We start from the raw sequence: 12,148 nt of genomic DNA, 5'->3' as shown, positions 1-12,148 counted from the left end.
CAGCTGCAGCTTCAAACAGTGACTTTGGAGCAGTGCAGCAGACAAGAATCAGCCTGATGCTTATGGGCTGCAGGATGTCCACCGTGATCGAAGATTTGGCCATTCCTGCCCTAGGCAAAGACCAGATTGCTGCTAGGTCTCATTCGTGAATTTGCAATACTATACTGCTGCTTCATGGACCCTCTACCATCCTGCTCCTATGCCCTTCCCACTGTACCAACCTGCACCTATGCCCTTCTTCCCAATCTCACTACCATCCTGCTCCTATGCCCATCTTCCCACTCTACCATGATGCTCCTATGCCCATTTTCCCACTCTACCATCCTGCTCCTATGCCCATCTTCCCACTCTACCATCTTGCTCCTATGCCCATCTTCCCACTCTACCATCCTGCTCCTATGCCCATCTTCCCTACCATCCTGCTCCTATGCCCTGCCCATCTTCCCACTCTACCATCCTGCTCCTATGCCCTTCTTCCCACTCTACCATCCTGCTCCAGTGCCCATCTTCCCACTCTACCATCCTGCTCCTATGCCCTGCCCTTCCCAATCTACCATCCTGCTCCTATGCCCATCTTCCCAATCCCACTCTACCATCCTGCTCCTATGCCCTGCCCATCTTCCCACTCTACCGTCCTGCTCCTATGCCCTTCTTCCCAATCCCACTCTACCATCTTGCTCCTATGCCCATCTTCCCACTCTACCATCCTGCTCCTATGCCCATCTTCCCACTCTACCATCCTGCTCCTATGCCCTGCCCATCTTCCCACTCTATCATCCTGCTCCTATGCCCATCTTCCCACTCTACCATCCTGCTCCTATGCCCTGCCCATCTTTCCACTCTACCATCCTGCTCCTATGCCCATCTTCCCAATCCCACTCTACCATCCTGCTCCTATGCCCTGCCCATCTTTCCACTCTACCATCCTGCTCCTATGCCCATCTTCCCAATCCCACTCTACCATCCTGCTCCTATGCCCTGCCCATCTTCCCACTCTACCATCCTGCTCCTATGCCCATCTTCCCAATCCCACTCTACCATCCTGCTTCTATGCCCATCTTCCCAATCTACAATCCTGCTCCTATGCCAGGGGGTGTGAGAAGGGGCATGTTCTTGAGATGCGTCCCCTTTTCATCACTGTAGGGGGTGCGTCTAGCACTCATGGAGATGCTGGGCTGCCCCCAAGCTCTCCCTGGTCTGCAGTGTGAATAGAAGCCGTGCCATGCCGCCTACGGGTGGGAATGGCCCTTTTAGCTTTTTACTGTATAGTGTCCCTTTATAACACATTATGCCACACAATAATGCATGGGCTTTAGACATTATGCTGCTTTCCCTTCCCCCTCCCGTTTACCCCAGCAGCCCCTTATCTAGCTGTGTACCCTCTAGCGGCCCTCACCTACATCAGCTGGCTGGGGCCCCCACGGCCAGCACTCCGTGCAGCGGCTAGCACTGCTATCTTTCAAATATGGTGCCGCTCACTAGCTAATCAGAGCTTGCAGACCGGCAGCCGCTGCTGATTGGCTCGCGACCGGCACCTGTTTGAATGACAGGAGTGCAGTCTCTCTCTCTGCAGGGCAGCTGGGTTGGGTCCCCAGGGGAAGCGCTGTGCTGCGGCCAATCCCTTAAAGCCTGTCATGGATTGGCAAAAGCACAGAGCTTTTCTCGGGGACTCTGACCTTTTTTAAAAGTGAGTCCCTGTTCCTCTAGATCGGGTAAAATACGCTTTGCGATCACTGTATATTTTATGTGTATATATAATCTTGATGAAACGTCACGTGTGTGTAGCAGAGAATGGATTAGACCAGCTCAGTATAAACACTTTATTGGAATTGCAGAATAAATGAATTAGTGCAGCGATCATAGTTCTCTGTCCCACATCGGGTCAGCACGGAGATTCACTTCCACTGGGAAATGGTCACTCACCTCCAGGGCCTGAATGGGAAGAAGAGGACATTATATGTTGATGGTTCTCTGAACTCCAACCTAGGGCCGAATTCAATTAGGAGCGAATAGTCGCTTTTGGCGAAAAGCATTCGCTGATGCAATGTTTTTGCGCATCCCAGCGCATTACGCTATTCATTTACCGGATGTTTTTGCAGGTCCGAAACCGCCATAGGCAGAAACAGGCAAAAAGTTTTCACCACCTCCGAGGCAGATGAAAAGATGTGCAAATTCCCTACTTTGCCCTATAAATGTGGGGACTTGGTTCACATGAAAAACTGCTTTTAAGTGAAATTAAACCTTTAAAAATGGATTATACTCCATTAAAAGTGAATTAAAGGGCGTGTGACAAAGAGTGTATTGCACACTTCTATCTTTTGCTGGCTGGGAGCTGCTCAGATAAACCGAGGAAAAAGCTGTTCCCTCTCAATAGGAGCCGCGTGTTAGTGGTGATATGTATGGCGGTATGCCGAATAATCAGTACAAGACATAACTGTATACCCCCATAGGAATAGATTCAGCCCCTACGCCCCCCTTGCCCTTACCTCCTCCTCAGACAATCCAAGTTTCTTTTTGAAATTGAAAGGTTTGGCAGAACCCGGCACGATGGCTTTAAGAAACTCTTCTCCATGTACCACAATCCTTGAATAACAGATGGAAACAGTAGGGTTAGCGTTCATAGCAACAGACTAAGGCACTGGTCGGGGAACGGGTAAATTACCCCCAGGAATTTTATTTTTACCCCATTTGGGGTAATGGACGGACAGCCAGCCATGTATATTAATCATTGCATGCCCGGCTGTCTGTCCATTACCCCCAGGAATGGAGGTCACTGGCGCCTGGCCGGGTGCAGCGCCAGTGATCTCCAGCCCAGCGCCGCAGGGAGGCTCTAAGCCGGACGCCCGCTGACATGTTATTACCAGCGGGCGCCCGGCCGCGTTAGCCGGAGGCTGGAGTTCTCTTCTGAACTCCAGCTTCCGGCTCTCCCCATGCGCACTATGGGAGAGAAGTCATGACGTCTCTCCCATAGTTCCGAGGAGCAACCGGGCGGACAGGATGGCGGCAGATGCAGGAGCGAGGATTAAGGTAAGTTTTTTTTTTTTCTTTGTACAAGCGGCAGTACTACAGGGGCATTTATATGGGGGCTCTACTACAGGGGCATTATATGGGGGCTCTACTACAGGGGCATTATATGGGGGCTCTACTACAGGGGCATTATATGGGGGCTCTACTACAGGGGCACTATATGGGGGCAGTGCTATATGATTTCCTTACCTTCAAATCAAGGGGGTAACGTTGGTGAATCTAAATATATTTTGGGGTAAAGGGTAAAAAAGTTCCCTGGACTAGGGTGACCTCCCCCCAGTCCCTTCTTTGTCATTACCGGTCATAGGCACAGTGCGTCTTCTGATTCACTGTTGTGTCATCTTTATCCCCGATCAGCCAGTGGAAAGTATTGCCGCTGCGCAGCTGAATGTTCCTCCATTCCTGTGCCGTCACATAGCCGCAGGCTGCGTTCAGGTCTCCGAGGAGCATGACACTCTAACATAAACACGTGCAATAAAATCAGATCCTAACAACAAAATGACTTTATCTCACTTACAGGCAATAATAAAGAATACATAGATTAAAGCTAATTGACTCATGGTCCTAGGTTGAATTTTCTGTTTCTTTGTCAGAGAAAAGACTGATTAATATTCGAGCATTGTCCACTCGTCACAGATTCATGTTCTCATTTTTCGCCGCTTGCTCTGATTGGGTAAAATGACGGTCTGCTAGTGTAGAGATTTAGTACATATGGGGTAATTCTGAGTACACTGATTGCAATGCTACTGTGTCCCACCTTCGTAGTTGTGTGCAAACCCAATGGCATACAACTATAAACCAGGTCCAATATACATTTATAACAAATTGGGATAAGAAAGCAGGTGTGACCCATAATAGCCAATCAAATTATAAGTGACAGTTGTATAGTTAAAAAATAATAATAAAATGAAAGCACTCCCCTGATTGGCTGCTCTGGGGACCAATAGCGCTGGAAAGACTTACATCAATTCTCCAGCGCTTTTTCACATCCAGCATTACTTCCAGGAGCCTGATAATTTCCTTGGCAGCTGCTCTCGGACAAGTGTGATGAGACATCAGGACAAAGTCTTTTATAGCTGCAAGCAGTAAACAAGATGGCTGCTGATGCATGATTGTCCTAATGCTCTGATTGGCTACTGGTAGTTCTAGACCTGAAAATGTTCTAATACTCTGATTGGCTACAGGTTAGGCTGGTCCTGTCAATATGTAATGCTCTGGTTGACTACAGGTTGCACTAGACCTCCGATTGTTCTAATGCTCCGATTGGCTACAGGTTGCACTAGACCTCCGATTGTTCTAATGCTCCGATTGGCTACAGGTTGCACTAGACCTCCGATTGTTCTAATGCTCCGATTGTCTACAGGTTGCACTAGACCTCCGATTGTTCTAATGCTCCGATTATCTACAGGTTGCACTAGACCTCCGATTGTTCTAATGCTCCGATTGTCTACAGGTTGCACTAGACCTCCGATTGTTCTAATGCTCCGATTGTCTACAGGTTGCACTAGACCTCAGATTGTCCTAATGCTCTGATTGGCTACAGGTTGCACTAGACCTCCGATTGTCCTAATGCTCTGATTGGCTACAGGTTGCACTAGACCTCCGATTGTTCTAATGCTCTGATTGGCTACAGGTTGCACTAGACCTCAGATTGTTCTACGTTCTAATGCTCTGATTGGCTACAGGTTGCACTAGACCTCAGATTGTTCTACGTTCTAATGCTCTGATTGGCTACAGGTTGCACTATACAACTGATTTTTCTAATGCTATGATTGGCTAAAGGTTAGGCCTGTCCTGTGCATCTTCTAGTGGGCAAGGTTTATAGAACAGTAGTCGAGAACAGGGGGAAGGGTCTCCACACAAGCTATTAAACGGATATATTAGTAGCCAAATTCTCAGGTTGTATGGCAAAGAATCATCAATATTACATCAAAAAGTGAAAAATTTATTAGAATGAATGCCATCAACAAATAAAGTTGGCGGTGCTCCCCTAGAGTTAGATTACAATATAGGAAAAAGAAGAAGATAACTCTTTTTGTTGTGCTTACCTGTCTTCCTTAGGGTCAGTTATGTGGTGGTGTACAAGGGCTGTACTTACCTGTCTTCCTTAGGGTCAGTTATGTGGTGGTGGACAAGGGCTGTACTTACCTGTCTTCCTTAGGGTCAGTTATGTGGTGGTGGACAAGGGCTGTACTTACCTGTCTTCCTTAGGGTCAGTTATGTGGTGGTGGACAAGGGCTGTACTTACCTGTCTTCCTTAGGGTCAGTAATGTGGTGGTGTACAAGGGCTGTACTTACCTGTCACCCCTAGGGTCAGTAATGTGGTGGTGGACAAGGGCTGTAGTTACCTGCCTTCCTTAGGGTCAGTAATGTGGTGGTGGACAATGGCTGTAGTTACCTGTCTTCCTTAGGGTCAGTAATGTGGTGGTGGACAAGGGCTGTACTTACCTGTCTTCCTTAGGGTCAGTTATGTGGTGGTGGACAAGGGCTGTACTTACCTGTCTTCCTTAGGGTCCGTAATGTGGTGAATACAGGGATGTGCTGACCTGTCATCCTTAGGGTCAGTTATGTGGTGAGGACAGGGATGTGCTGACCTGTCATCCTTAGGGTCAGTTATGTGATGGGGACAGGGATGTGCTGACCTGTCACCCTTAGGGTCAGTTATGTGGTAAGGATAGGGATGTGCTGACCTGTCATCCTTAGGGTCAGTTATGTGGTAAGGATAGGGATGTGCTGACCTGTCTTCCTTAGGGTCAGTTATGTGATGGGGACAGGGATGTGCTGACCTGTCACCCTTAGGGTCAGTTATGTGGTAAGGATAGGGATGTGCTGACCTGTCACCCTTAGGGTCAGTTATGTGGTAAGGATAGGGATGTGCTGACCTGTCACCCTTAGGGTCAGTTATGTGGTAAGGATAGGGATGTGCTGACCTGTCACCCTTAGGGTCAGTTATGTGGTAAGGATAGGGATGTGCTGACCTGTCACCCTTAGGGTCAGTTATGTGGTAAGGATAGGGATGTGCTGACCTGTCATCCTTAGGGTCAGTTATGTGGTAAGGATAGGGATGTGCTGACCTGTCTTCCTTAGGGTCAGTTATGTGATGGGGACAGGGATGTGCTGACCTGTCACCCTTAGGGTCAGTTATGTGGTAAGGATAGGGATGTGCTGACCTGTCACCCTTAGGGTCAGTTATGTGGTAAGGATAGGGATGTGCTGACCTGTCTTCCTTAGGGTCAGTTATGTGGTGGTGGACAAGGGCTGTACTTACCTGTCTTCCTTAGGGTCAGTAATGTGGTGGTGTACAAGGGCTGTGCTGACCTGTCTTCATTAGGGTCAGTAATGTGGTGGTGTACAAGGACTGTACTTTACTGACCCTAAGGGTGACAGGTATGTGTTGGTGGACAAGGGCTGTAGTTATCTGTCTTCCTTAGGGTCAGTAATGTGGTGGTGTACAAGGGCTGTACTTTACTGACCCTAAGGGTGACAGGTATGTGTTGGTGGACAAGGGCTGTAGTTATCTGTCTTCCTTAGGGTCAGTAATGTGGTGGTGTACAAGGGCTGTACTTACCTGTCTTCCTTAGGGTCAGTAATGTGGTGGTGTACAAGGGCTGTACTTAGCTGTCACCCTTAGGGTCAGTAATGTGGTGGTGGACAAGGGCTGCAGTTATCTGTCTTCCTTAGGGTCAGTTATGTGGTGGTGTACAAGGGCTGTACTTAGCTATCACCCTTAGGGTCAGTAATGTGGTGGTGGACAAGGGCTGCAGTTAACTGACCCTAAGGAAGACAGATATGTGGTGGTGTACAAGGGCTGTACTTACCTGTCTTCCTTAGGGTCAGTAATGTGGTGGTGGATAGGGTTGTGCTCGGTTTGTCCACATATTTTATGATTCGCAGCCACCCTCCCTGGATTTGCCCATCACATTGTCCATAAATAATTTGATTTGGTTTTTGGCCACCAACCTATGACACCCCTGCAAGTGCCCATAGCACCCAATTTGGGAGCCACTGGTATAGTAGATATATTTTTCTCTAGTGTACTACTGAGATTTTGCCATATGTTCTAGACCTAAGCAATTATCACGAGTGGCAGATTTTTATGAATGCACCCCACTTTACGAGGCCTTGTTACTCAGCTATTTACAAATAGTTGCCTTTATAGACTCCAAGTGCCTCCATGTAACATACTTATAACTACCTGTGACTGTATTTCACTAAAAAGAAATCCAAGCACTGTTAACCTGTTCTTGGTGAATGGAAGCGGACAATGAAGGGTTCCCTTGCAAATGCTTCTGGGTGATCTGGATGATCTTCCACGTACTGATACCAGTCAATCACTTTCACCATATCGGCTCTGCCATGGAACAAGAGTCACAATGAGATCTCAATGAATACAAGATGTGGTCTTGTTGCACACACGGAACGTCAGCTGGGTAAAGCATTGCCTGAAATAGTTGCCATATAACCGGAATTTCCCAGGTGACTGCTCTAGCTTATTTACATATCCTCATGATGATGACGTTCTCAGGTGTCTATTTGCTTCGTATGACAGCAGACTAATGCTCCTCCTCTAATATGGCTCCTTGGTAAACTAACCAGAGGGTCACCGGCCACAACTGCGAAGCCCCTGTCCACTAACTACATGAAATCATCCACACATTAATAAACGCCTACATGGTGGGTCCAGAAGACATCTGCTGCTGTACCTGTAGATGAAGACAAACTGTTCCTTGTAGCTGTTCTTCCCCAGTCTTTTACTCTCCAGGTGCTGGTAGCGATGGCCACTGTCATATCTGTACATGATAAACAAGAGGAACAATTACTATAATAAGCACTGCTAGGCTCCTGCAAACTATCAATGGCTTCAGAGTCTTCCAGTTTTGTTTTATGTACGAAGATTATGCAGAACATTACTGTCAGGATTACTCACGTTAAGCCCTCCCAAAATATGCTGTTTTCAAAATGTATATTCTGCCAAATTCTATTCTGTATGTAATATAGTGTTTTCAAAGTGTATGTCAGTTGCTATTCTGTGTGCCTGTCAGTAAAGACTAATTAGCAAGCCAGGTAATGATCAGTGAACTAAAGCTGGGTACACACTGACAGATATTGACCGATCCATTGATATCTGCTGCCCGTCGCAAGTGTGTACCCACGATATGTTTGTGAACTGCGTAGTTCACCGACATACCGCATTGGCTGTGCTGCACAGCCGATGGACAGATATGTCTGCAGACAGCCCATACACACACAGCGGCAGCCGCCCCCGCCGCCGGACTCGCTCCCAAGCTGCCGGGACCCGGGGGCACAAGCAGATGATGGCTGTTCAGTGTGCATCAACGACCATCATCACTGGATCTAGAGCTATATCTGTCAGGTGTGTACCCACCATAAGCTGTTCTTCCCTCTCCCAGATAACAATAGCATGTGTGGCCCACACAGTATGAGGTCATGTGTGGTGGGATGGGGGGGGGGGATTTAATAAAGCTTAGCCCGGGTACACACCTGCACGATATTGGCCCCATTTAGCCAAATCAGAACGACAAATCGGGCATATCGTGTAGGGTGTATGCCCGATTTGCACACTCCCGCGGTCACATGCATTATCGTGTGATAGACCGTGCAGCACGGCCAAACATACGATATCGCATGCGGTGCCATACATATCAGTGAAGGACAGAACAAGTGATTGTTCCATCGTTCATTAAATCGCACAGTGTGTACCGGCAATCATGCGATGTGCAGGGTAAAGGCTAATCACTCTGAACATCGACACTATTGCTGGTCGTTCAGATATGTGCCCACGGGTGCGTCATTTACCTGGGGAAGAGATGGCAGCAAGATGCACTATGGGAAGAAGGTAAGCCGGAGGGGGCAGTGTGATGTTCTGGGCAACGTCCTGCTGGGAAACCCTGGCTCCTGCCATTCATGTGGATGTTACTGTGACACGCATGATACAGGGGACACCCACAATTAAGTATCAACTGAATGTATGAAGGAGGGACCATAGCCGATATCTCCATATCTGCCGCGGTCACCCCATTTCTGACAGCAGCTGCTGCCTCCGTATGTTACTATGGGGCTACAAAGCTGCGAGGCTTACCAAGCTCCCAGGATGCGTTAGCTGCTGTAGCCTATGGGGCACAGGAGAGGGTTCTTCTGCACATAGTCCAGCTGCCCCACCTGCCGTGCAGCAGGGTTATACCAAGGTGCAAAGTTACCGGCTCTTGTCTGCTTTACCTCCAACCCAGAATTAGGCCTTAAGATATTGTACATGCAGCTGTAGATACAGCTGTGTGTTACTGTCCTTGTGTTACCACCAGTGCTGCATGCCAGGCTGGATATACCATGTCTTAGCATAGGATTGCCCTTTTCTCTAACCCTGCATTCACCTGTTCATTTCAGCTATGAGCGCTTGGACCGCTTCTCCTTTTGAGTCTCTGACTTCTTGGATGACGCTGATATCACAGCGTGAAATGATCTGTAGGGAGCAGCAAGTGGCGTGAAAAGAATTTCATTCTCGGAGCCAATGATTAGGCCATGGAGAACCACAAGTCCTAGAAACCATGTATAAAAATCTTTTTACTTAGTAGCATCTTGATTCCTCTAGTTTTTCTCTTGCAGATTGCCACTGGTTCTACTAATAATGATCATTTTATTAGCTTGCCAGCTACTTTCCTTTCTTACATCTACCCTGAAGCTCACCGCTCTTCTCATGTTCTTATACATCATTCTGATTTCACCTCTCCAACTTTTTTCAATGGTCTCTCTACCCCTACTGAATCCAGATCTTCATGTCCGACCCCATGTCAGTAGTCCAGTCCCTCTCCCTGCTCTTCCTCTGTCAGCTTGTCTCCTCGCTGATTACCTCCTACCACTCCCACATCCAAGATATCTGATGTGCTGTGCCCCCTCCTCTGTAATTCACTTCCTCGCCCCATCACAATGTCTACCAGCCTGTCGTCACAATTACTGTCCCATTAAAGCCCACCAGCCCTTATTCTCTTAATTCATATAGTGTCTTTCATCCTCATCTCTTTCCAGTTCACCTCCTGACTGCAAGCTCCCACGAGCAGGACCCTCAGCCCTTTTGCACTATACTCCAGTCAGGGATCCTTTCGCTCCTGCCTTCCCAGGGCACTGGGTCGTTGTTAATAACTGACACTCATTTAGTTGTATCATCTCACTGTCCTGTTCCAAATACAGATAGATATTAATACAATTTGCAGAATCTAATAAGTAGAATCCCAAAATCTCCACTGAACTAGATGTAAGTATCCCCTTTGCTTCCTAAACAGCAATAAGTCTTAAGGGACGTCCATTCCTGCCCATAATTACTTAGCTCCAGTATAGCCTGTTATTTCTCATTCACATCACACAGGAACTGCCGAATACGTTAGGGTCACCGACCTTCACCAACGCTTCCATAATCTTCTTATTGGAAGCTTTCGCCTCTCCGAAACTCTTGATGTTAAAAGCGCAGATTTTGAAGGTGGCAGCAGAAATTTGCAGGCCCAGAGAGAATATGAGCAGAAGAAGGATTTTCATTGTGCAGCTGTGGGAATAGCAGAGCTTGCAATCTGATATTTCATTTCCACTCTTGTCTTTCTTCACTGGGTCCATGTACCCATAACTAATAGCACTTACCTGTTTGTCCTGTAACCTGATCACCTTGGAAATGACAAAAGGTGCCCTTCCTCCAGCTCAGGATTATGCCTTTGAAACAGTTTGAAGTTCCATCACAAAGAACTTATTTAAAAAATTACTTTCGTTATGTCTTCAATTCAATGTTTCAGTAATTGATAGATCAAAAAAGTAAAGTTCTCAAACGTGAGTAGACTGTGTCCTGACCCGAATAGCTAATTCGGAAATACAAGTCAAGCTGGCCTCCGCGGTACGGAAGAATGAGCACAATAGAGGAGTATTCAAGAAGATCTTAGGATAGGTGTCTGCATAAAGGCCTGGAACAGTAGGTATTTCAGATGAACCAAAGCAATATGGGACTCTTGGCAATTGGATGTGGAATCAGCACAGAAGATGTTATAAATATCCAGGTGGAGCAGCAGATTGGACAGTATGAGACTATGGACCACTGGGTGATGAACAAGAACAGTGTAACTGCGTTCAGAAGACCTGGGGTAACACGCACACGCCAGGTCTTTGGCTGCTTTGTCAGTGCACAGTCAGCAGTGAGCTGTCTCTGGAACAGAAGAGAATGAACAATGCAGCCGCTGCCTGTGTGTGCAAACAATATGCCTAACGTTTTACTTCTTCTATACTATCCCATGATGAGCTGGTGCCCACTGACCACGGCACCAGCTGGGTGACCTGCATAACGCGGACTGTGCGGGGTCCTGAGGACAGTGTGAGAACCTCTGGCTTAGACCATATGAATAAAACACAGGCATCGACCATTAGGCCCGTTTCCTGCATAACAAACAAGTTAGAAACGTATTATTGGGCTTTTTGGACCATATCCTACTTCCCAATCACAGAGGTTGTTGTTGGGCCTCATTCAGAGATGTATGCGAATGACACCGCAGCTGTAGATTGTACGCAGCCGCTGTGCAAACATATTCAAATGTTGCAGCCACCGGGATTTGTATTGAGACACCCACTGGCGGCTTCGCAAATCCAAATAATTGTGTACAAAACGCAGCATCGCTCGCAGATCAGGCGATTATTGGAGGTCTCATCACCCAATGATCACGCAGAAGGCGCAGGGAATCGCAGCCGCAGGCTTAAATATGCCCAAAAAATGGTTGCGACTTACCTGCGCTTAAGTCGCCACCCACACATTGCTGTGCACAAACAGTGCTGACCTATCACGCACTTTGCAAATAAAACTGTTCTACGTGCGACAACGGTAATGAAATGTGACACATGCGCAGTGCGACTCAGATGCATCCGCACATTACCGATTATCACTCAACTGCGTAACCATTGGCAATGCGTCCTGAATCATGCCCTCACTACTGAAATTGCATTACCCATATTGCCCCAATGGAATGCTCTGGTCATATATAGTACCAACATTTCCCAGGGTTTCCGCTTTACCATGAACTAGACGGAAACTTTCTGGCAGATAAATTCTTCTTCACTTGTTACCGTACCCCCGTCACCG

General features: G+C 47.5%; 1 protein-coding gene across 2 annotated transcripts; it reads right to left on the bottom strand.

Moving 5' to 3' along the window:
- Positions 1-1,824: 1,824 nt before the first annotated feature.
- On the bottom strand, positions 1,825-12,131 carry LOC148477741 (deoxyribonuclease gamma-like). Of its 2 annotated transcripts, XM_088456266.1 has the most exons (9): positions 10,672-12,131; positions 10,435-10,579; positions 9,417-9,505; positions 7,731-7,817; positions 7,266-7,378; positions 3,991-4,103; positions 3,326-3,483; positions 2,487-2,583; positions 1,825-1,932 (listed from the first exon to the last, which is right to left on the bottom strand). In XM_088456266.1, exons 2-9 carry the CDS (start codon positions 10,570-10,572, stop codon positions 1,858-1,860), a joined length of 870 nt encoding a protein of 289 aa, XP_088312392.1. In that variant the 5' UTR covers positions 10,573-10,579; positions 10,672-12,131; the 3' UTR covers positions 1,825-1,857. The 2 variants fall into 2 exon arrangements, with proteins under 2 accessions (XP_088312392.1, XP_088312390.1); XM_088456264.1 differs by lacking the exon at positions 10,672-12,131 and having other exon boundaries at positions 10,435-10,665.
- Between the last annotated feature and the right edge of the window lie 17 nt (positions 12,132-12,148).

Source organism: Taudactylus pleione, unplaced genomic scaffold (assembly GCF_031769625.1).
Source record: "Taudactylus pleione unplaced genomic scaffold, aTauple2 ptg000694l, whole genome shotgun sequence".
In the NCBI taxonomy this organism is placed as follows: domain Eukaryota; kingdom Metazoa; phylum Chordata; class Amphibia; order Anura; family Myobatrachidae; genus Taudactylus; species Taudactylus pleione.
Note: the sequence above shows the minus strand (reverse complement) of the source record. Positions and strands in the feature narration are given on the sequence as shown.

What these genes read in the sequence shown, in the direction of transcription:
- LOC148477741 (XM_088456264.1), bottom strand. Translation starts at nt 10,647, where the DNA reads ATGGACCCAGTGAAGAAAGACAAGAGTGGAAATGAAATATCAGATTGC. An exon ending in TTATGGAAGCGTTGGTGAAG is followed by an intron (nt 9,506 to 10,434) that starts GTCGGTGACCCT and finishes TGCTCCCTACAG; the next exon opens with ATCATTTCACGCTGTGATAT. An exon ending in AAAAGCGCTGGAGAATTGAT is followed by an intron (nt 3,484 to 3,990) that starts GTAAGTCTTTCC and finishes TGTTTATGTTAG; the next exon opens with AGTGTCATGCTCCTCGGAGA.